At 33.9% G+C, this 26,544-nt stretch overlaps 1 protein-coding gene across 2 annotated transcripts in view; it reads right to left on the bottom strand.

Annotated features, from left to right (window-relative positions):
• The window catches only part of LRCH2 (leucine rich repeats and calponin homology domain containing 2), an 81,254-nt gene that overhangs the window by 48,165 nt on the left and 6,545 nt on the right, over positions 1-26,544 (bottom strand). For both annotated transcript variants that reach the window (XM_074358905.1, XM_045517998.2), the window contains exons 2-3: positions 6,451-6,595; positions 2,936-3,062 (exon numbers count right to left, since the gene is read on the bottom strand). In XM_074358905.1, coding sequence (XP_074215006.1) covers positions 2,936-3,062; positions 6,451-6,595 — 272 coding nt within the window. The remainder of the gene's footprint in view (positions 1-2,935; positions 3,063-6,450; positions 6,596-26,544) is intronic.

A 26,544-nucleotide genomic window follows, 5' to 3' on the forward strand; every position in this document is an offset into this window, starting at 1 on the left:
GGAAATGACATTAGCTTGAAGGAAGACAAATGACACATACATATATTGTTTTATGGAAAGTAAGAAAGGCAAGAGGGCAAATTCAAAAGATAAAGAATAGTAAAGAATATCTAATCATCTAACTTACAGATGATTTTAAAAATGTATCCTACATACTCCTTTCAAGCTATATCTAAGGCATCTTCATTCAACAAGTATTTACCAAATACAAACTATTTGCCAGGCATTGTTCTAGGTGCTGGGGACTCATCAATGAATAAAACAAACAAAAATTCCCACCCTCATTGCTCCTCATGCAGCTTACATTCCAGCAAGGGGAGTATATTATATAATATGCTAGAAGTTGCCAGGTGTCATGGAAAAAAAAAAAAAGAGCAGGATAAACGACAATGGCAGTGCTAGTAGTAGTGGCTGGACATGAGCAATTTAGATTGTTTCATAAAGGAGCTGATATTTGAGCAGTATTATCAGAGGTGAGAGTATGAGTCTTTCCAATATACAAGAAAGGAATATTCCAGAAAGAAGGAACAATAAACGTAAAGGCTCTTAAGGAGAGAATGCTTGACGTACTAAGAACAGGAAGGAATGCAATATAACTAGAGGGAAGTGGGCAAGGGGAAGACTAGGATGGAGGGTGGGGTTAGACTGTCTTTTACTCAGAGATGTGGGCAGGAACCAGAAACTTTTACACAGAGGTATAATATGATCTGACTTACGTTTTGACAGGATCACCTTTGCTGTTGTGTTGAGTATAGGTTATTATCTAAATGATAGGTAATAAAATTTGGGGAAAATGCCCTTTAAAATAAATAATATGGCTTCTTTCTGAAGGTGTCTAATACTGAAGATTTCTATACAGAAAACCCATAGAAATTTGATAGGTAGCTATCACATTCCAGAAGAAATAAACCCAGGCACAGGAAACTGACCCACTCACCAATGGGTACTCTACAAAACACTCTGCTGGAGATTAGAGGCTTGAGAGTATTTCCTAGGTCTAATGACAGAACTTCACTGTAGCTGGCTACCACATTCTTATAGAAGAGTGTCATGGGAAAAATGTTCCAGTGACAGGTAATACTCAAACAAATTCATTATGTGGTTTATAATCGTCAACTAGCCTTCCTAACAGAATCTATCCACTATTACTGATTTTGAGAGTTTAAAGAACAATAATTTTATAGTGTCTAATGACATAATGATTTTCTATATTTTTTAGTATTCTATTTAAAAATACTAGACTAAATCTAAAAATCCTAAATATTTTTGAAATTTCATTTATCCAAAAACTATCTCATGTAATATAATTTAGAACGTAGGGCCAAAAACTGAATGAAAAAGAAAGAAAAAGAAATTACAGAGCCATAGACTCAAAGTATAACATTTATAAAATCTTTAAAAATATTAAGTGTCCAGGTCAAAGAAAGTAATGGTCCCCTTTTATTATGAATTTGTTAGATCACATCTGGCATCTTCTGTTCAGCTGTGAGTATAACATTAAAAGAGACCTTAATAAAAAGGGATATTTTCAAGATGGAAATAGTGAAAAATAAAAAAGAATAAAGAATAGAAATATAGAAAGTATAGAAAGAAATACAAGTAATAAAGATATTTAAGCTACAGAAAAACAGGTCTGGTAAAAAACAGGTTTGGTAAATGGAAAGCAGATACACAAGAGATTACAAATATCTGAAGGAAGAAAAGATGTCACTATCCATACCTCTTCACGTGGCAGTCCTAGGACCAAGAGATAAAAATGGTAGGGATATGTATTTTAGTTCAAAGTAAGAAAGAAAACAAATAAGAGTTCTGCAAAAGAGAATTAGGGCTGCCTCAGAGACACACACAAAGATTTGTTCATCACTGAAAATATACAACTAGATGTGTCAGGGATTCCTGCATTAGGAAGTGGTTATATCTGATCACTTATACGATCACTGACAACATTAAAATTCTGTGGTTCTAAGGTATAACAATACCAAGTTCAAGAAAGTTTCCTTGCGTTCAATTGCACGTGCAGGTATTCTCTAATGAATTTTTAAAAAGACTTTCCTGAAATTTCTGTTCATTACATTCTATTTGCACATTAATTTCCCATTATAAAATTGTACATAAGTTCCTCAAGAAAACTTGTCCCTCCACACATTCAAAAGTCATACTTCTGAACAGTTTTAAAGATCTATGTATCTGGAAAGCATTACTCAAGATAAAACAGAAAACAAAAATAAACAGCACGGTATACTGTGTGAGGTAGAAGTAACAGATGTGAAAATAGCTCAATGCTTTGAAGATTTGATTATATTCCTCTCAGAGTTCAATATCCTTTAATAACTAAAATGTTATGTTCAAAGAAATTACTTTAAATTATTCCTATATTTCTATAATCAATTATATATAATGGCCTCTTTCCATTTATCTTGGTCCCGAAAGTGTTATAAAATCACATGAAGATTCTGTAACTCAATAAAAAAAAGAAAATCACATGAAGATATAGGACAGAAAAGTTATTTCTTTAATTCTACTTAATTTGCAGGCATTGTACTCTCTTCTTTTATCCCCTTTCTCTGAGGCTTTCATAAATGCTCTGTAAAACCTTAAAAAAATAAAAAAAAACCTTATCTTTTCTTGGTCTAAGACCTTTACTGCCCACGCAATGGATAGACAAATGCTCATTCGTTTCAAAAGCATTTCTTAAGATTTGTAAACAAGACTTCTGACCTCACTAGGACTGAGGAACAACCAGGCTTTTATTGTAGCTGTGAGCTAAAATCGGACATAAGCAATGGTACCTCAAAATTTTACTGAAGTGAACTTAGGCATATACCAGGTTATTTTCTTTAAATCACAGTTAAATTCCATAAAGGAATTAATCTTCTAAAATATAAAGGCATGTATTATGCATGTTATACACAATCGATGCAACTATTTTACTCACCAATTCCATTAAATCTTTTAACTTCCCGATCTCTTCTGGAATGGATACCAGTTTATTATTACTGAGGACCAAAACTTTAAGGGGAAGATCAAATAGGTATTTTGGCAATGTTGATAAAAGATTTCGACTGAAAAGAATAAGAAAGTCTCATTATGAGAAATATGTCTGAAATGTGACATGCTATGTTGAAAAAGAAGAAATCACCTCAAAAGTAAGTAAGAAGTTTTCACTAAATAATAACTATCATTTAATGAGTTTGTAACAGGCTAAAATCTTTACATGCACTCTCTCATTTAAACCTCACATTAACCCCACAAGACAGATGGTATTATTATTTCCATTATACATATTAAAAAACGAAGGTTAAAATTGGTTAAGCCCAGGCACAGCAGACCCATGATCTTGTCCTACGTACCACCAATCCTCAAAAGGCAGAATCATTCTTCTAAACTAGAGAATGCCAGAACCTTCCCCTCTGGCGTAATTTTACTGTATTCAATATCTCTGTGCCTCTAACTAGGGAAAGGCTCATGGATAAACTTGCATGTACTCTGTTCAAATTTATGAAAGAATTTAGATTATATCTTTAAAAACATGTAGTAACCCTAAGCCCTTCCCCTTTGTTACGGGTTTATGGTAGAACAGCCTACTAGCACCTTTATCTCAGTTCAAAGTTAATACAACATTCCTGTCTCTGTGGATACATTTAAATATAAGGACAATTAACATTTATTGAGTGCTTACTATGTGCCAAGCTATGTTCAGAGCACCTCATGTGAATTACCTCGACTAACCCTCACAACAAACTACTTTAGGAAGATAGATACTATCATGATGCCCATTTTACAGATGAAGAAACAGTCTAAAAGAGATTAAAAAAACTGCTCAAAGTCACAGAGCTGGTAAGTGGGAGAGCCAGGATTCAAATTCAGGCAATCTGGCTCTAGGTCCCTTACCCTCAAACTAATTTTGGTCAAGTTTATATCCCAGAGTAGACTGATCCAAATTATCCCTGCTATAGACTAAATGTGTCCTTCCCACCAAAACTATAATATTGAAACCTGATCCCCAATGTGATGGTATTTGGAGGTGGGGCCTTTGGAAGATGATCAGTGGCCTTATAAAAGAGACCCCAGAGAGCTCCCTTGCTCATTCTGCCATGTGAGGGTACAGTGAGAAGCCAGCCATCTATGAATCAGGAAGCAGGTCCTCCTGAGACACCAAACCTGCTGGCACTTCTTGATCTTGAACTTCCTAGCCTCCAGAACTGTGAAAAATAAAATTCTGTTGTTTATAAGCCACTCAGTCTATGGTATTCTGTTACAGCAGCATGAACAGACTAAGACAATCCTATTACCAAAATATATAATTTACCATTACATTTACATACTATCAAGCATTCATTAGCAATTAGCTATTATTTTTCCTGCTTTTCAAAGTGACATTTATAGACCTGTACCCAGCATTCTGTGTAACATGCACAGCAACAAAAGCCCAATGTTACCCCAATGGGGGACTTCAAGATCTTTCACCTCATTTTATGCCTGCAGAGGAGGTCCAGAAACACTAAATTGGCTTTAAACACATGATATAGACCTTAAAAAAAAAAAAAAGGGACACTACCCCTAGACCAGCAATCCTGGCCAGACTGCTGGGACGTCAAATATGCTAGGAGTTTGTCACAACCCTTGACACTTTATGGACCAAGTAGGATCCTTGTGAAAGTGGTCTGTCTGGGGCACACAGGGACCTTCCTGCAGATGCTACTGAAAAAGGAGGTAGTATACAAGAAGAAAGAAAGAGCTGAAAAATCACCTTACAAGTTTCTCAAGATATTTTTACCAAAATAAAAATAAAATAAAAAGGAAAAATAATGACACAAACAAACTCATTTTAATCTCCCTCAGACCAAAAAAAGTTTTAAAACTGGCTTCTTTTCTTCCCTTAAGAAGCAGGTTCATTGAGTTAGCAGCCAGCTTTCTCCAGAATCTGATTTCTTTATACATAGCTAATAAGACATCAATCTTCACTTTTATGACACGTTTTAGAAACAGTCAAAGGAAGTCAGTCACTAGAACAAATGCTATTTCAATACAGTGTGTTCAGAAATTTCGTGACAGTAAACAAAAATCAGGAGTCAACTTTTAGATATCAAAATGGGAAAGAATCAAAGAAAGTTTTAGAAAAACTATTTTAAGATATACCATACATGTTAATATACAAATGCAATTCAATTTTGACAAATCATTTTTTCTATAAAAGAACAAAATAAAACAAAAACAAAGCCAAAAACTTAAAAATACCTCACTTTCCTTAAACCTCTCCCAAGCCAGCCAAGGAGACATGTACCCAATCAGAGAAAGGAGCAACCCAAAGGACCAACATCTATGGAAGGAAATTCTTCTCACACATTTTAAGGTTTAAAATGGTTTCAGTTAAAATTGTATGTACTGCCAGGTGACACCACTGGGGGAAACATATGTAAGAATTAATATATCACAGAAAGAAAGGAGCATTACTATTTATGTATATTATATTTACTATTTTCCTATATGAGAATTTAGACAAGTAACTTTGTTAAGGAGGGTGGAAGAAATTATCCCTTACAACTCAAAACAAAAAAGAAAAGTAAGAAAATGATTCTAAAATTCAGTCACAATATATGAGTTTCCATTCAATGCTACTCATCTGATTGGGCAATTTTTTCCCTTATACTTATTAAATGTTCCCTCTATTATAAACATAGGGTAATAGTTAAAAATGAGAGTTCTACAGCCACACTGCTGCTTTGATATGAATCTTAGCTCTACCACTTGCAATATATATAAACTTTAGGCAAATAGTTAACCTCTCTGTGCTTCAGTTTCCTCATCTGCAATGCAGGGATAATAATGGCACATATCTCAAAATGCTGTTGTGAAGATGAGATGAGGTAACATGGGTAAAGTATCTGTAACACCGCTTGGCACACAGTAAACAGCTTATTATTACCATCAACTGTCATCAACTTCCTAACATTCCGATACTGCCATCCCAATTTATCCATCCTTGAAGTAGCAACAAGAAGTCACAAGAGTGTGAACAATAAAGAACTATGTCTTTATAATGTTTTACTTTAACTGAGGATGCACATAAATAAATCTTTATTGTGGTGCTATAATTTCAGTAAAATACTTCTGATCTAAAGCCTTGCTACTCAAAGTGATCTAAGGACCAGCAGACATGGGCATTACTGGGGGTGGAGGGAGTGTTAGGAATGCTGGCCTCACTGCAGACCTATGGAATCAGAATCTGCATCTGATTCCTGTGCACATTAAAGTTTGAGAAGCACTGCTCTCAAGAGCAAAACCAAAAGCCTATACAGTAATGGGAACATATAAAAAATACAAATAAGATACTGTTGCGATACAGGCTACATAGCTAAACCAAACACAGTCCTTTGCAACTAAAAGGATTATAATTGTAACAAAAAAACAAACAAACTAAAATTTACTCCCCCAAAATTGTTTCCTTACCTAATGTTAAGGTATGTTAACATCTGCAGGTTTTTAATGGCTTCAGGAATGGTTTTGATGCAATTATGATACAAGTTTAATGTTTCAAGAGGTGCAAATAACCAGACATCAGAAGGAATTTCTGTAAAACGATTTCTTGAAAGATCTGAAAAACAAAAGTAATTTTTGAGTGTCAAACATACACCTATATCTATGATAATTAACAGAACTACTTTCATACTTTTGCTGAATTGCTTGGAATCCACGCAACTAAAGAAAGTATTTAAAATATTATCCACCATGACCTTGAAGGCAAAAAAATATATAGAAATATACTCACAGAAAGTTTGTTTTAATAACAAACTGTACTTGATATACTTCAACATATTTAAAAATTATCTTTTAAAATACCACTAAGGAATTCTCTCTCATATTTAAAAACACACACAAAAAAAACCTCCCCTGATCCCATATCTCCCTCCATTCATCCCTTCCTCCTTGACAGCCAAACTTAGTAAATCTACAACATAACTAAATATCTTACTTACCATGGACTTCTCAGCCCACTGTAAGTTGGTTTCTATTCACTCTCACCCTCACCAAGGTCACCAACAGCCTCCCTATTAACAACCCCTCATCAATCTGGAAATATTTCTCTTCTCTTGAAAGACTACACTTCTGGATCATTTCCTACTGTCTCCCTGGTTATTTCTTAGTCTCTTGTTAGATTCTCCTCTACCCATACTGCAAATGTTAGTGTTCCTACGGGCTGTGACATAAGGTACTCTTTCCTTAAGATATACACTCTAATACATGATTCTCTCCAATACCAGGGTTAGTATTCATATATCAACAAATTTCAAATTAAAGATATATTTGAACACGTATGTTCTGATCTTTAGGACTTCCTCTTGGTATCTCTCAGACACCACAAATTCTACAAGTGTAAAATCTGAACTGAAGCTCTTCCATACATCTGTTTCTTTCATCTCAGGTAATATCACCAACATCCTTCTGGTGAGCTGCTCAAGCCAGAAAGCTGACATGCACCCTTGATTCCTTCCTCTCCTGAATTATTCCAAGTACACACAAATATACTTCCATTCATTTAAGTTTTCACAAAAATAAAATAATGGAATTATTATGACCATTATACCTTTATTAAAGGTTTATTTGTTACATGAAATTTTGAAAAATACTTAGAACACATGTGGCACGCTTAAAAAATACCCTAAAAGAGTTTCTAAACCAAAGCACTATGGACCTCTTGAGCTGTATAACTAGTTGTTACATGGGGCTATCCTGGGCATTGTAGGATATTTAGCAGAATCCTTGACATCTACCTACTAGATGCCAGTAAACACCCTCTAGTTGTGGTAGAAAAATGTCTCCTGTGGTACAAATCCCCCTATTCCTGTTGAGAACCACTGCTTGAACAATTGTCAAATTAGCTATCTTGTCATAGGAATATACTCTGCTTATGCTACATAATACTTTTTTGGTTAAAAACATAAGAATGCCATTTACTCCCAATTTATCCCTTCCTACCCTCTCCCCCTTAGTAACCATAAGTTTGTTTTCTATGTCTGTGAGTCTGTTTCTGTTTTGTAAGTAAGTTCATTTGTCTTTTTTTATATGTCACATATGAGTGATATCATACAATATTTTTCTTTCTCTTTCTGGCTTACTTCACTTAGAATGACAATCTCCAGGTCCATCTATGTTGCTGCAAATGGCATAATGTTCATTTTTATGGCTGAATAGTATTCCATTGTATAAATATACCACCTCTTCTTTATCCAGTCATCTTATAAAACAGATAAACAACAATTTCATACTGTATAGCACAGAGAACTATATTCAATATCTTGTAGTAACTTATGGTGAAAAAGAATATGAAAACAAATATATATATATATGTATCTTCAAATATGAGTGAAGCATTACGCTGTATACCAGAAATTGACACAACACTGTAAACTGACTATACTTCAATAAAATATCTATATGTGTGCTAAAAAATAAATAAATAAAATGAAAATTTAAAAAGAATGTCATTTATCTCTGTCAAGGAAAACATCTATGGTATAGTTTAGCCCACTATATCTCATTTAGCATCTGGTCTGCCCTCATTAGAACAGCTTCCTATCAATAATCAACTTCCTCACTCTGAGGAATAAAAATCTATTTATTTAGCAATATAGTAAATTCCCTATTCAGAATATTAATATATATAAATTAACATGTTTTACACATACGTGTGTATACACATGCACACTCACCTAATGCAAAATTTTATAATTGGCTAAAGAAAACATTAGTTATGACTACATAATATAAAATTAATCTGGATTCTTCTTCCTATCATAAGATTCCGAGTAACTAAATAAAAGGATAGACAGAATTATTAGAAACCAAAATCTGAACTTGAAACAGAAATTTCTCAATTTCCTGGCTCACCTCCTCTGGACACCCAAGCACCATGCAATTCTACTGAAGGGGAAAAATTCCTCAGGGGAAGTTATAGCTCAGTGGTAGAGCATGTCCTTAGCATACACAAGGTCCCGATTTCAATCGCCAGTACATCCATTATAAATAAATAAAAACTGAGTTATCCCCCCCCCCAAAAAAAAAAGAAAAAAGAAAAAAGAAGAGAGATAACCAGGTACCGAAGGGGAAAAATTAAGTCATAGGGTTTTTGGTTTTTTTTTTACTTTTTAGAATATTTCTTTTACAACTAGGTTATATCTCCTATTCTTGTAACTTGGGATTCCGGAGGTTGAAATTTATTGCTCACAGTTATTTGAAATTCTAAAAACAAAAGTACACCCAGTTTGTTATTGTGTATAACATCTAGTAAGTACTCCTAAAATACAGTGGTCCTAGAGATAGATGATGGTACCTTGCATTAAGATTACAAGAATAGGTAATTAGCAATACTGAGCATTTTCTCATGTGCCTATTGGCCATTTGTATGTCTTCACTGGAGAATTGCTTGTTTAGGTCTTCTGCCCATTTTTGGATTGGGTTGTTTCTTTTTGTTGTTGTTATTAAGTTGTATGAACTGTTTATATATTCTGGAAATTAAACCTTTTTCAGTCACATCATTTGGAAATATCTTCTCCAATTCCATAGGTTGTCATTTTGTTTTGCTTATGGTTTCCTTTGCTGTGCAAAAGCTTGTAAGTTTATTAGGTCCTATTTGTTTATTTTTGCTTTTATGTCTATTGCTTGGATAGATTGCCCTAGGAGAACATTGCTAAGATTTATGTCAGATAATGTTTTGCCTATATTTTCTTCTGGCAGGTTTATAGTGTCTTGTCTTATGTTTAAGTCTTTAAGCCATTTTGAGTTTATTTTTGCATATGGTGTGAGAGAGTGTCCTAACTTCACTGATTTACATGCTGCTGTCCAGTTTCCCTAGCACTACTTGCTGAAGAGACTGTCTTTTCTCCATTGTATGTTCTTGACTCCTTTGTCAAAGATTAATTGACTGTAGGTCTGTGGGTTTATTTCTGGGCTCTCTGTTCTGTTCCATTGACCCATATGTCAAAACTACAATGAGGTATCACCTCACACAAGTCAGAATGTCCATCAATAAAAAGTCCACAAGCAATAAATGTTGGAGAGGGTGTGGAGAAAAAGGAATACTCTTACACTATTGGTGAGAATGTAGTTTGGTGCAGCCATTATGAGAAACAGTATGGAGCTTCCTCAAAAAACTAAAAATAGACTTACCATATGATTCAGCAATCCCACTCCTGTGCCTATATCTGGAGGGAATTCTAATTTGAAAAGATACATGCACCCCAATGTTCATAGTAGCACCATATACAATAGCCAAGACATGGAAACAATCTAAATGTCCATCGACAGATGACTGGACAAAGAAGTTGTGGTGTGTTTATATAATGGAATACTACTCAGTCTTAAAAAAGAATAAAATAATGCCATTTCCAGCAACATGGATGGACCCAGAGATCATCATTATAAGTGAAGTAAGCCAGAAAGAGAAAGAAAAATACAATATATCACTGATATGTGGAATCTAAAAAAAAAAAAGAAAAAAGAGGACACTAATGAACTCATCTACAAAAGAGAAACAGACTTGCAGACAAAGTAAACAATCTTATGGTTACCGGGGGGAAGGGGGTGGGAACAGATAAATTTGGGAGTTCAAGATTTGCAAATATTTACTATATGTAAAATTATGTAAAAAACAAATTTCTTCTGTTTAGCACAGGGAATTATATGTAATACCTTGTAATAACCTTTAATGAAAAAGAATATGAAAACAAATGTGTGTATGTGTATATATGGCTGGGACCTTATGCTGTACACCAGAAATTGACACAATGTAACTGACTATATGTCAACTTTAAAATAAATAAATAAATAAGATTTAAAAGAATAGGGATAAAAAAAGTAGACAGAATTTGAAATGTATTTTAATATTAGTACTTACAGGGACTGGACAAGTGACTGTCTATGTGGGATAAATAAGAGGTAATAATCAAGGATAGCACACAGGATTCTGGCCTACACAACTAAATGATGCTACTTAACAGAAGAGTGAGGAATGGAACAGGATTGTTCTTCTTGTTTTTGTTGGTGGGGTTTTGTTCTGTTTTTTGAACCAGAGGTTAGAATCAAGGGTTCAATTTTATATTTGTATAAACTGAGATATCTGAAAGAGATCCAATCGGGGGTTGTGAAATAGTTGGTTAATCAGATTATTCTAGATCTCAGAAATGAGCTCTGGGATGGATATATAAAACTGAAAGTTGTGAGATTATGGTTAGTACCATAAAAATCACAGAAATGGAAGACATTACCTAAAATCAGAGTATTTACTGAGTTAGAAAGAAAGTTCAAGACTGGGCCATCCACAAGACCAACATTTACAAGCTGAATAGAGAAAAAAACAGCAAGCAGAGAAGACTGAAAATAACGGTCAAGAGAAAACACAAAAACCATAGTAAAGAGAGTGCTCAAAGAAGTAACAGGAGAAAAAGCCAAAATACCAGTATTAATAATGAGTGGTTTTAATAATTTAAGTAATATCAATATATTAATTTAATAATTTATATATTATTGTGTGATGCTTTATGTTCTTTGCCCTCCAAAACAAGATTATTTAGTTAAATTACAAAGTAATATTATGAGTTCCCTTAGGGAATTTAATTAAATTTGCATTCATAAACTATTTTCTGAATAAGTTACTATATTTATTTAATAAACACCACTTAAAATCACAATTAATTATTATTCTAATTTAGCTGAATTAAATCAAGTAAAGCATAATAAAGTCAAAACTCAAGCTATTATAAAGCCTCTAATTCAGGAAATCTTCTAAATTTTTTCAGATTTTAAATCTGTATAAACATCCTTTCTAAGAATTGGGTTAAAAAAAAAAGAATAACATTGTCAAAAGAAAAATACATCTATGGAAGCAAAGATAGGCAATAACACAAAACAATCTGTATTTTAGTTTCTTGAACTATTTTACACTAACAGCATCTCATATTTTCCTTCAAAAAAGTGAAAATTAACTTTTATATAGATATAATGGATAAAATTTAAACTCTGATTTAAATTTTTTACCTTGTAATATACAATTAAACCATAAGGAAGATTTTGTATTTAAAAATAATTTAATTAACATGCACTAAAGCAACTAGAATAATATGACTGATAAAGAACATATTATACTCAAGAAATACATGCAAAATTGGTATTTCATTTAATATGAATCCATCTAAAGATGGGAAAACAAACTTAATTTATTACTTAAGGGGAGATTCATTTCACAACACCTTTAAAGTCTGCTTTCTTTGGGGACAAATAGGACTTGGGAAAAGACAATTATAAAGATGTTTCAGCTTTCTCACACCCATAACAAAAAGAAATTAAAATTTGCTCCTTATCTTCCTGTAGTAAGCTTAATGGTAGCCCTCATAAATATCAGGTCCTAACTCCTGGAACCTGTCAATGTAGGCTTACTTGGTAAAATTTTTGCAGATGTAATTAAGTATCTTGCAGTGGAGATTATCCTGCATCATCCAGGTGGGCCCTAAATGCCATCACATTTATCTTTATAGGAGACAGAGGGAGATGACACAGCCACATTGAGGAAAAGATCACATGAAGATGGAGGCAGACAATGGAGTGATGTGGCCAGTAGTCACCAGAAGCTGGAAGAGGCAAGGAAAGGATTCTCCCCTAGAGCCTCCAGAGGGTTTACAGCCCAGCTGAAACCTGGTTTTAGCTTCAAAAGACTTATTTTGGACTTCTGGTCTCAAGAACTATAAAAGAATAAATTTCTGTTGTTTCAAACCATCAAGTTTGTGGTCAATTGTTACAGCAGCCATGGGAAACAAACATATTTCTCAAAAATAGTTTGTCAGAATTAATGAAAGAATGCTTGCAAAAAAAATGTTTTTTAATTGAAGTACAGTCAGTTACAATGTGTCAATTTCTGGTGTATAGTGCAATGAAATTTTTTAAAATTAAGCAGTTGTGTATTTTTTTCTTAAGCAGTAAGGTGATAACTCAGTTAATTAGTATCCTTAGGGATAAGCATCTTTATTCCTGAAAAAAATGAACTGTTTTTCTTTTGTCTTGGTTTTTATCATAAATCATATCAAAAAGTATTGGCAATAACTCAACAGCAGACAGACTATTACAAACTGTTTCCTGCCTTCTTTCAAATCGCTCCTTGTAAAACTGCTGGGAGCTGTTAGAGACATTAATAGATCATTTTAAATAATCTGATCTAAGTTATGTTCTGTATCACTCTTAAGCTTCAGAGGTCAAGGAAGCTAGAGAAGGGAGGAAAGGAGTCAGATGGAATGGAAATGTTTGCTGCCTCCCAAGCTGCAGCCACAAGAGCCACAGACGGGTCCATCTGTCGCCCAGGGAAATTCCTAGTCCACTGGCTAACATTTCTGCCAAGGTATAGAAAAGACTTTCAGAAAGTATACTATTATATCTACTAATTATAGTACTAATTATAGTTTTATCTTATTCAGTGTCCAAAAGGCTGTATGGCTTCTGACACAAACTGCTAAAATAAACACATGTGAGTCTTACTTGGGTGACATTTACTAATATAGATAGCTATAGTCCCTTTTATTTTAAAGAAAATCCTAGATAATGTTTGAAAATCTGTCACATTTTCACCTATGGAAAAACTAACAATGAAATGCATTGTTGGAACACAGCCTCATCATTAACAGAGATACAGAATTTTCTGCTTGAAGAAACATGGAAGTTAAGTGGAGAAATAATTTGAAATCCGAACTTTAAATTCACATCTACAATGACCTAAGTGGAACTGAAGCAACTGATACACACACACACATACACACACAAACATACACCCTCCACATATGCTAGATCAGAAAGCCACATGCTTTGCATAATTTTTAATCCTCATAACAGGAGGTATTATTCCTCATACATATGAATCAAAGACAGATTGAACAGTATGCCCAATGTTTAAAAAAAAACTAGTAATAATTGACAGCAAACTCAGATGTGACTTCAAAGTCCATGTTCTATGTGTGCTTTTCCATTCCTTCAATACATTATTGTGATTTCCTGTCCCAGATTTCAAACATTCTGTTCCACTCGAACCACAAAGCAGGGTCAGAGAAATTCTAAATTTCGTAACTACATTCATATTGTAGGTTTCTTCCTACAATAGGAAGCAGAACATAAATCTAACTTCAAGTCCCAATTTTTAGTTAAGAAAATAATGAACACCATTATAAAGTTCTCAGTTGTTCCCAATTTACCATTTCAGAATTGTTTAGTCTAAGCCAACACACAGCTTTCTTGGCTTCTTAAACAGTGAACCCTTATTAATTTCTCAATATTTTTAACCAAGCCAATAAACAAAGATTAAAGAAAATTAAACAAGTTTCTTGTAACATCTTATAGGCAAAACCATTGTGCTGAGTACCTGTCAAGAACTTTAAAGGATCTGAGACTTTAGCCTACTTGTGAGTCAACAAGTTAGCTTAACACAGTTGTATGGATGCTAGTAGAAGGCATGAGACTCCTTTGTGAGTCACTTTATTACTCACAGCACAGCAAGTGGCATGAGCAGCATGTCTGTATCAGATCCCCTTGGCCCCCAAATCCCAGAGGAGCAACATATATGGATATAGATGGATACCTGCACATGCAATACATCACATTATAGGAAAGGAACTCTGAGCTGAGAGAACCCAGATCTTTTATAGCAGATAGTACGCATGTCTGCACTTTGTTCAAAGGGAGATATTATTTTACTGGATAGTAAGCATGGTTGTCCCTCGCTCTGGAGAAAGAAATTATCTCTTTCAAAAGATAGTCCTGAACAAAGGACAGTTAGTACCTCACTTGCAAGATGTGCAGAAACATGAGACCCATGGAAAACCTCCCAATCATACCATGTACCTTCCTTATTGAGTAGGGATTAGAAGTTGCAGCCTCACCGCAGAAAATATACAAGGTAAAATAATTAAATATCATAAGCAACATATCCTCTGTGGTCCTGCACTTAAGAGTCTGGGACTGAGGCAGGCAAATCCCGATTCTCACCTTTATGTCTCATTCTTATTTCCCAAGCAGCATTCTGACTTGACTCACAGCCTGTGCCATTCATTCAAAGTTCCATTAAGTCCCATGAATTAGGTACCCTGTGTTAAGGTAGGTAAAATGCCAGCCAGGCACCAACCCTAAGCAATCCCAATTATTGTTCCACTCTAGCACCAAATACTATTCTGCTTAGATAATAACACTTCAGCAAAAGGAACTATGTACACACACACAAAAAAAATCATCCCTACCTAGTTTAACTAAAATTGTGGATTTTTACAAAGCTGTTGTGATGGGACCAATACTTCATCATCCTTGGGGTATATCCCAGAGTTTACAGGACTCCTACAGACGGGAAAAGGAGGGATAATTTATTTAGGAGATAAGCACTAGATTGTATCTGAACTATATGCTAATTCTACTGATGATTACCTATAAAACATTGCCAAAATCACTTAATTACTGCTCCTCACTACCTCAGAGCTATTGGAAAAGAGTAAACATTCTGCAACAACGTACAATCCCTGGAGGAAGTAAGCAACAGAAATGAAAGGAAAATTATCAATTTGCACCTAATGATATGCAATGTTCATAAAGGCACAAAATAAAGCGATGGAAACTGACTATTGTATTCAGTTCTTATGACATGGAAAATATGTGCCAGAGAGTGCACTCTTTAGGAGAGTGCATAAAAACAACCAACTAAAATACTTATTTCCTAACATGAAAATAAAATATTAAACTTTTTGTGCTCTTCAGTAACTGGTATTACTCAAATGTGAGCAGTTACATTGTGTAAAAATCGGATTAATATGCTCTCAAAAACTAATGCTTCCTTATTTCTCCATCTAAAATAAATCTCAGGACTGGAAACAAAAGCAACAAGAAAACAGGAGGCACCACAGCTGTCTGCCATTGCAAGCATGGAGAGTGTCTTTGAAGTATTAGACTCTGATGTTGGAGCCTGATGTGAAATGACAACCCCATGGCTCTGGCATCTGCTTTTAACAGATGCCCTCTGCAAAGACAGGTGATTTCTTGATTCAGTACTCCCTAGAAGGGTGTTGTGCTGTCATTCGGGACAAGATATTGAAAAGTCAATCTATAACATTGAAGCCTTGTTGAATGAGTAAGATGTACAGCCCACAGAATTTCTAAGCTACTCCATGATGAGTTAAAATACTAACCATAAGTACAGTGGAGAGAAAAAAGTGCAAAAACTGCTTCAAAGCCAACAGCTATGAGAAACAATAAAAGCAGACCTCACTGACCTGCAACAACCAATAATGGAAGGCTCTTTTTGAGCACAGGGACTTTGAGAAGCAAGGGTGCAAACAAAAACAGATGCTGCAAGGAGAAACCACAGCTGCTAACCAGAGGGCGGATTACATGCATGCTCAGTGAGAAAAGGACTCTGAGTCACACAACTATTAAGCCACACGGAAGGACAAGACTTTATTTTTTTAAAGGGGGGGAGGGAAGCTCTATGTACAGTTGTCTGTAGGAAATTCTACAAAGTGCTTCAGTTTCACCAAGAAATAATGCAGTGTAATGACATTCAAACATCAAAGTGATGTTTGAGAATGGTACTATATATCAACCCCTATAAAATTTATTATACTGTAAATTTGGCATTTTGACTCCATGTAGTATTATTTATTAAGTAGTTCTTGAAAAACTTCTATTTTCAAAAGACAAATGTTATAGCCTCATCACATAACTTTTACTAAAATAAATTCCAGATGGAAGAAAAAGATAAACATGAAAAATGAACCATAAAAAAACTGGAAAAACACTTTAGTGATTAGTCACTCAATACTAGAATGAGGAAAGATTTTCAGAGTATCAAATAAAGGAGTAACTCACAAATGAAAAGATTTTTAGGTTTAGCTACATAAAAAGAAAGGAAAACTACAGTATGTTAAAAAGCAAAATGACATCAACTCACAGATAAGACCTGGGCCAAGGACATAAACAGATTCTAAAATGAAAATTATCAATGACCAAGTTGTATATGAAAATATGTTCAACTTCACTGTTAATCAAAATAAATGTAAAGAATAAAACACTATAATTCACTCATCAAGTACAAGGGTTTTTAAAGATATTAGTGTTGGCAAAGCAACTTTGAATTGGGCACTTCCCCATATACCACTGATGGGAATTCAAAATGAAGTAACCTGCCTAGAAAGCAATTTTGCAATATGAATCAAGGTCCTTAAAAATGTTCATACCCATTGATCCAATAAGTCAATATTTAGAAATCTTTGAAGCCAGATAAAGATGCATAAAATGTATGTACATTTCAGTTATTTAAAAGAGGAAAAAATTAGAAATAACTTAAATGTCCAACAATAAGTAAAGACTAAAATATGGTATACCCTCAAGGTGGAATATCTTGTAGCCTTTAAAAATGATATTATAGACTTGATTTCTTAATATAGAAATAAGAATGCTCACAGGGTAATAACCAGAACACTCAAAATATAAAACTATATACACAGTATGAGCCAATTGTTTCCTTTTAAAGTGTACACTTTATACATTCAATATATATACATATAAAGACCTACAGGTATGTACAAGATGATGAGTGTGGCAGTAAAAAGGAAACATACCAAAATGTTAATGCTTACTCAAGGTTGGTAGTGAGGAATGACTTGTATTTTCTTCTCTACACTTTTATTTTCTAAAGTTTCTACAATAAGCAAGGATTGCTTCTGTTTTAAGAAAACAGTATTAATAGTATACTATTTTAAAAGTATTATACTTCAGAAGGTAAATTTCTGAATGTATATGTATATATATATACACACATAAGATATATATCCCATTCATAAGAATAACATCTGTAGACAGTTATAGGCTAATTATAAGTTGGTATTGTATACAATTATTTTGTTTTTATGGGGTACAACTCAGTCTGCTACCAAACATCTATCACTATGCTGTCATGTTTTATTGCTTTCCTACTCTATGTCATAATTTTTAAATACAAACTACTGTGAAAGTATGCAACTTTAAATGTAAAAAATCAAGCTTTCATCTAAATTATTTCCTTAAAGCAAAATACAAAAACTATAAAATCTGAATTGTTATAATTAGTCTGATTAATGAAGTAAGCAATGACAAAACATGTTACCTTGACCATCTCTAAGACATCTGAATTGATGCATGATTAATCTAATGTTGATGTTCTTTCTGCCTAGGTCAATGTCAACTAGTCACTGAAAATCAAATGGATCTGTTTATACAGTAGACCCCCTTATCTGCAGATGGGGAACCCACAAATATGGAGGGCCAATTGTAGGCCATTTTACACAAGGGACTTCAGCATTCATGGATTTTTGGTATCCACTGGGGGGTCCTGAAACCAATCACCCGTGGATACCAAAGGACGATTACATAGTATACCTTTTATCTGCATTAATTATGATACCTTAGTACCTTTCTACTGCATGAGAAAGGAAAGTCTAATGTAATATGAGGGCAGTCTGCATCAAATTGACTTTCCAAGATAACTCTAGTAGGCTTTGGATTCCAAAACAAAAGTAGTCCTGGAGGAGGGTTAACAAAAAAGAAAAAAAAAGTCCAAGCTACCATGCTAAACAAAACTAACTGCTTCATCTTTGATGTATCCAGATTAAGACAAATTTTATAGCCAGTATACCATGCCTCTTAAAAAAATACTGTATTTACACAGCAAGGATCATCCTTACTTGAGCTATTTAACAACAAAGCACTAAATATTGGATGCTGAAATTAAAAGCAAGTTACAGTAAACTCATTACAAAGTAATGAGAAATCCCACAAACCAGACCAAAGAAAACCCCATTAGTTTATCTTAGTGGTCAAGTGGCTCCAACACAGCAGCACACTGGCAGCTACCAGTGAGACCAAATGGATTCAGACAGTGTATTACTAACACAGACAGAGAAAGCATGACCAGTACAGTGTCAGTTCCCCATGTCCCTAGTCCTACAGGACAAAACCAAACTGGAGGGAGGGACCAAATGACAGACAGCATGCACAATGGATTGCTCTGTCACTGAGGAGTCAACTCTAGACTGCAGCTTTGCAATTTTAAACTCACAGCTGTACCCAAAAGAATGTCCCATGTCTCAGCAGAATGAGGGAAGGAGAAAATAGACTGCCTTGAGGCAGCCTCCCACAAGATAGGGAGGTAGACAGGATATGACCTTATGTCACCTATCTATCTTGCCTTGTATCAGGGAGGATCAGAGAGTCTTTCTCCAAGATTTAAGTCAGATTGCAGTTGAGCCTTGCCTAAGTGGCCTATGTGGAGATATGCAAGATCACCAAGATACCGTGGCAAAATCGTTCTTAGTTTATAGTCACAGAGATAGAACAAGAAGGCGGTATATAAAATTGTCATGCACCTTCCCATAATTCTAAGTTTAGAAATTTGACAAGCTTTTACTATTAACTGTTGCAGAGAGACACAGCAGTCAACCAAACACTATAGGGTATTTTTGTATAGAAAGCATTATCTGCCCTCAAGGAGTTTCAATTCCTCTTGGGGGAAGCAATGTAAAGCTAGGAGCACAACTGCACCTGGCTGCATATTCATATTAAATAGTAACTTAAACATCTAACAATATAGGAATGGTTAAATAAAACATGGTACATACTTAAAATAGACTATTAGGCAGTCATTAAAAATCATGTTATAAAACACTTTTCTTCAGCAGAAGAGTGGCATAAAGAAAACTCTCTGGAAGAACAACTTGGAAGAGTCTACAAAAGACTATAATGGAAAGATTTTTAAGGCAACAAAATTACACAGATTAATGTTGAGAAAATATTCAGTCAGGAAGTGATGAGGCCTTTCACAAGAGAAACAGTGAACATACAGAGCAATCGTTTGTGAGGGCTCATGGCAAATGGAAGACAGCAGACCAAGGTAAGAAAAGAAAACTAGACCAAGACATGTGAAAACAATTTTAAACTGTTTAGAGCTAAACACAATCACAAAAAGGGCATTCATCTCCCAGTTTTTCCTGGACTTCACCTACAAATAAGATTTTCAAGATGGAATTGATTAAAGTAACAGGTTAACCCTCGAAACATTCTATAATTTAATATTTCCAATGCCAAACATATTATTTAATGTCATAAACACTACTTAAAAATCTATTTTAGTAATTAACCTAAATATTTAAAAGCAGTCAACTATCCTAAAATAAAGGTATATACAATGATATAACAATATACAAAAACTACAGCTAATTTGCAACTGTTAAAGTTTAATAATCATATCTCTGCTTATGAAGCAATAAAGCTGTTATTTCTTTTTCTTCCTGATAGTTTTTCTTTTTTAAAATAATATAATAAAACAATAAAAACAAAAAGAGAGACAATGAGAAGTCCAATGTGACTGGAGAACAGGTACATACATGAGAAATAGTGGAAAACATAGAGGAAAAGGAAAGAGACAAACTGTCGAGGGAACTGAAAAGGCACCCAAGCTGAGAAGCAGGCTGAATTGAACAAATGTGCTAAACACATACTATGTACCACACACTGTACGAAATGTTGAAGTGGCAACAAAGCAACTACACTCAAAGAATGCCAAAATCAATAAAAAGACAAATGTAAACAACTATCATTTCTTTGATTTTACAATGTACATTTTCTTCAGTTAACATTTCTAAGATCCATGTATGTGCTTATTGCGGCAGTGTTCTTTTTTTCTGGAAAAGTTATTAAATTGATGGAGAATGCTACAACAGGAGAAATAATTGTAATAAAGGATCACAAATGCTATATTAGAGGTATAGTGTAATCACTATATGTAGAGGATGAGGGGAAAGGGAAAAGATAATAAAGAAAGGTCTGATCTGGGATACAAAATATCAACAGAAGTTCACAAGGTGGAAAAGAGGGAGAAGGACATTAACAATAAGGGGGGAAATAACATGAAAACATGGAACAGCATGACACTTTCAAGGAACAGCATGTAGTTTGGTAGGCTGGATTGTAAAGCTTAGGGGCAGTATGAGACTAAAATGAAAAGTAGGTAGGCCAGGAATGCAAGGTGGATATAACATCTAAAAAACTATCAATGTAATGTACCATACTAATGCAATAAAAGACAAAACCCATAAGACCTTCTCAATAGACACAGAAACAGAAAAAGCATCTGATTAAATCCAACAGCCTTTTATACTTTAAAAAAACTCAAAAAATAGATATAAAGGGGAATTTCTGCAGCAGCACAGATGGACCAAGAAATTATCATACTAAGTGAAGTAAGTCAGACAGAGAAAGACAAATATCATATGATATCACTTATATGTTGAATCTAAAAAAAATGATACAAATGAACATATTTACAAAACAGAAAGAAACTCACAGACATAAAAAACAAATTTATGGTTATCAAAGGGGAAAGACGGAGGGAGGGATAAATTAGGAGTTTGGGATTAGCAGATACAAACTACTATATATAAAAAAGATGAACAACAAGGTCCTAATGTATAGCATGGGGAACTACATTCAATATCTTGTAATAACCTATAATGAAAATGACTATATATGTATAACTGAATCACTACGCTGTATATCAGAAACTAACACAACACTGTAAATCAACTATACTTCAATAAAAAAAAATTTGTTTAAGGAATTTCTTCAACCTGGTAAAGCACACCTACGAAAAAACCAGAGCTAATGTCATATTTAATGGTGAAAGACTGAATGCATTTCCTTAAATTTAGGAACAAGACAAGAATGTCCACTCTCACCATATCCACTCAACACTATATTAGAAGTTCTAGTTAGGACAATGAGGCAAGAAACTGAAATGAAAAGCATCCAGATTCAAAAGGAAGAAGTAAAACTATATTTGCAGATGACATGATCTTTTATACAGAAAATCCTAATGAATCCATTAAAAAACTATTTGAAGAAAGAAACAAGTTAAGGTTGCAAGAAAAAAGATCGCTATATAAAAGTCAACTATATTTCTATATACTAGCAATGAATACCCCAAAAATGAAATTAAGAAAAAACTTGCATTTACAATAGTATATTAAAAAATAAAAAGTTAGGAAAACTACAAAATATTGTTAAAGAAACTAAAAATACAAATAAATCAAAAAAAATCCCATATTCATGGATTAGACAACTTAATGTTGTTAAGATGGCAAAACTTGCCCAAATTGATCCAAATTCAACACAATCCTATCAAAATCCCAAGCTGCATTTTCTGAAGAAATTTACAAGCTGATCCCAAAACTCATACGGGCCCCATAATAGCCAAAGCAATCAGGAAAAAAGAACAATGTTGGAAGATTCACACCTCCTGATTACAAAACTTAATAAACAGCTTACTACACAGCTACAGATATCAAGATAGAATGGTATCAGGGTAAGAACAGACATACAGATCAACAGAATAGAATTGAGAGTCCAGAAATAAACATTCACATTTATTGTCAACTGATTTTCAACAAAAGCAACAAGAGAACTGGGTAAGGAAAGAAAGATACTTTCCATAAATGGTGCTGGGACAACTGGCTATCCATATGCAAAAGACTGAAGGTGGACCCTGATCCTACACCATACACAAAAGACTCAAAGTGGATAATACGTGTAAATGTAGGACCTAAAAGTATAAAACTCAAAAGAAAACAAAAGAGTAAATCTTCAGAACCCAGAGTTAGGCAATGGCTCCTTAGATGTGACATGAAAACTACAAGCAACATAAGAAAAAACTGATAAAACAGGCTTCATTAAAATTTTAAAATTTTGTGTTTCTAAGTAGATAACCCACAGAATAGGAAAGAAATATCTGCAAGCTATATATGTCACAAGGATCTTATGTACAGAAGAAAAAAAAAAGAAAAAAACTCATAACTCAGTAATGAAAAGACAACTCAATTAGAAAATGGGCAGATTCTAAATAGACATTTCTCTTGGGAAGGTATAAAATGGTCAATAAACAAAAGAAAAAATGCTCAACATCATTAGCCATTAGTAAAATGCAAATCCAAACCATACTTCATACCCACTAAGACGACTATAAACAAAAATACAGTTAACAAGTGTTGTCAAGGATATGAAGAAATTGGAATCCTCATACAATGCTGATGGGAATGGTAAATGGTGTAGCCACTTTGAAAAATAATTTAGCATTTCCTCATAATGTTAAACACAGAATTACCATATGATCCAGAAATTCTGCTCCTACATATATACACAAGAGAAATGAAAACACATATCCACACAACAACTTTTGCATAATGTTCATAGCAGTATTTATAATAGCCGAAGAATGAAAACAACCCAATTATCCATCAACTGATGAATGAATAAACAAAATGTACAATAGAATATTATTCAGATATAAAAGGAATGAAGTACTGATGCATGCTACAACATAAATGAACTCTGAAACATTACGATAAATCAAAGAAGACTGTCACAAAGGGCCACATATTGTATGAATCTATGTATATGACTTGTCCAGAATCAACAAGTCTATAAATGCAAAAAACAAACTGGTGATTGCCTAGGTCTAGACTGGGAGGGGAGGAGTGGGTAATGACAAGGGAATGCTAATGGGTATAGGGTTTCTTTTTGAAGTGATAAAAATATTCCAAAATTATTTCTGCAATGAGTGTACAACTAACAACCAATAAACTATATACTTTAAAAGGGTGAATTTTTGGCATGTAAATTATATCTCAATAAAATGTCAAAAAGAAAAGAAGTAGGCAGGAGTAGATCTGGAAAAAGATAATCCATGTGCTAAAACATAAGACTGGACCTCTACTTCACATTAAACATAAAAATCAATTCCATATTGATGAGGAATTTAAACACCGAAAACAAACCTTTAAAACTCTTAGTGAAAAACATAGATGAATATATTTTACACATTCTTAAACAAGACACAAAAAACAGTGACTATAAAAGACTGATAAATTTGCTTGCATTAAAATTTAGAACATTTGTTCAGCAAAAGGCTCCTTAAAAATCAAAAAGACAGGTTATAAACTAGGAGAAGATTTTCACAAGATACAAAATTGACAAATGATTAGTATAATATTAGTATTTTGCCCAATAAAAACTAGGTAAAATAAATTATTTCACAGTATAGGAAACACATATGGCCAGGTAGCCAAGACATTTGAAGATATGTTAACAAAACTGGTGATCAGTAAAATGTAAATCAAGAAAGATTTCATTGAACTACCATCTTAAACTTGTTTGGCCAAAATGTTTAAATCTGACAATGCTATGTGTTCGAGGAGGTATGAATTCATAGGATCTCTTATACACATTGATGGAAATATAAACTGTAAACCAGTTTGGCATTATCTCTTTAAGTTGAACACTGAAATACCAGATAACCCAGCTATTCCACTCCCAAGTATATGCACAAGAGAAATGTTTGCACGTGTACAACAGGAGACATGTATAATAATGCTTATAGCAGCACTATTCACAAAAGCAAAAATATGTTAACAACTCAAATGGCCATTAGTGAGAAAGTGAATAAATAAAGTGTGGTACAGCTACACTGTGAAACATAATGCAGCCATCAAAAAGAATGAACTACAGCTTCATTCAACAATTTGGATGAATCTTAGCAACCTAATATTAAGTAATTAATATTACTTATACATAAAGTTATACATAAAGTTATATAAAGCAGAGCTATGTGTTAGCTTTTTTACATTTTTTTAATGTTCAATACAAGGAATAAGCAATGTATTATTAAGGAGCTGACTTACTGGCTTGAAGGTGTTTTAGTAGGAACAAGTGACAATCAGATTTGCATATTAGAAAGAGTACTCTAGCTACAGTGTGAAGGACTAACTGGACTTGCAAACTGAAAGTGAGGTAGAGATCATTTGGGAAAACTGCTGATAGGCCCAGTTAGAGATGAGGAGAGGAGGACGTGAACAACACCAATGGCAGTGAGAATAGACGGGAAGGAAACAGATCTGAAAGCTATTCAAAGAGCTATAATCAAGAGGTCTTAACTCCTAGCCAGATACCGAGCATGAGGGAAGGTGAAGAGTCAAGAATAATTCCTAAATTTCTGGTCTGGGAGACCAGGGGGCCTAGGGTCAATAACAAGACTTGATTTTTTTTTTTTTTTGACATTTTGAGTTTGAAGAGACTCTGGGATGTCAATATTCATGCAGTTTCCTCCTTTTATGATTAAGTATAAAATCTGATCCTTTCCCCTTCAAGGCCCATCCTCTATCTTCGTTATAAAGCCCTCTCTCTGTGTGTGATGTTCTACCAACATGATCGATGTCATCTCTCCCTCATGCACATTGCTTTGTTTTCACTTATGATATTTACCTTACTGCAGCCCAGCATTGCTCAGTCTTGGCACCATTGACATTTTGGATTAGGCAAGTCTTTGTTGTGTGGGGCAGTCTTGTTCTTTGTAGGAGGTTTAGTAGCATCCCTGGCCCTTACCCACTAAGATGTCCCCCAAGTTGGGACAATCAAAAACGTCTCCAGATATTACCAATATTCCCTGGGGGCAAATCCTCCCACTCCTTGAGAACCACTGACTTAGCCTATTTAATAGATAGGAGTACTAATTTTATACCACTATGAAATCATAAATTCCTCTAAGGCAGAAACTTTACCACCTGTCCATTTACATAAAATAGATACAACAAATCTATTCTTACATACTCATCAAGATAGGTTAAGGAGACAGTTACCTATGTTCAAGTTACTACTTTTAATTTATAAATATCTTTAAAAGTAACTGATTTCCCATTGACATAGACATGCCAACCAATTAGCTCAAAGTATTAAGGATTTACATATTGTAATAACTTTTTTTAAGACAGGGAAAATTCTAGGCTATACATTCTAGTCTCTTAGGGACATAATCATTTAACAAAGCCATTTTTGAGTGAAATCCAAATTCATAAACACTCTAGAACTGGCTAGTCTCCACAGAGTTCAAATAAGAGTTTATGGCACAGTTATTTTATTTTTGTTTCTTGTCATCTTGAATCCTTAATATAATACATAAAATTCTACTGAAAGACACTTAAGTAATTAATTTAAAAGTGACAACATTGTCTGTCACAAATTGTAAGAGTACACAGATTAACAATGTCCACAAACAGGGATGGACTTACTTTCCTATTTGGAAACAAAACTTTTTTTAAAAAGTTTCATATCAAAAAATATATTAGATAATATCCATTATTTAGTTATCCATAACAGTCCATTGACTGGTATTCTGTATGTGGAATGCTATCAATTTATAATTTATTTGAAACAGGAGAAATGTAAAGATTAAAAGTTAGACCCTTAACAGACTAAATACAAATTATTGTTATAAAACTCACTTGTACAGGTTTCTTTTATTACATTAAATGGTTCCCTGGAGTATAAGGTTTTGTTTTTTCGTTTGTTTATTTTTTCTGTAAAAGGGAAGCAAACAAAACTTTCTGGAACTGCTCAGAGAACTGATTAGAAGAGTACTACAATGCTTCAAGAAGTACCCAAATACCCACA

The sequence above is a fragment of the Camelus bactrianus genome, chromosome X, assembly GCF_048773025.1.
Source record: "Camelus bactrianus isolate YW-2024 breed Bactrian camel chromosome X, ASM4877302v1, whole genome shotgun sequence".
In the NCBI taxonomy this organism is placed as follows: domain Eukaryota; kingdom Metazoa; phylum Chordata; class Mammalia; order Artiodactyla; family Camelidae; genus Camelus; species Camelus bactrianus.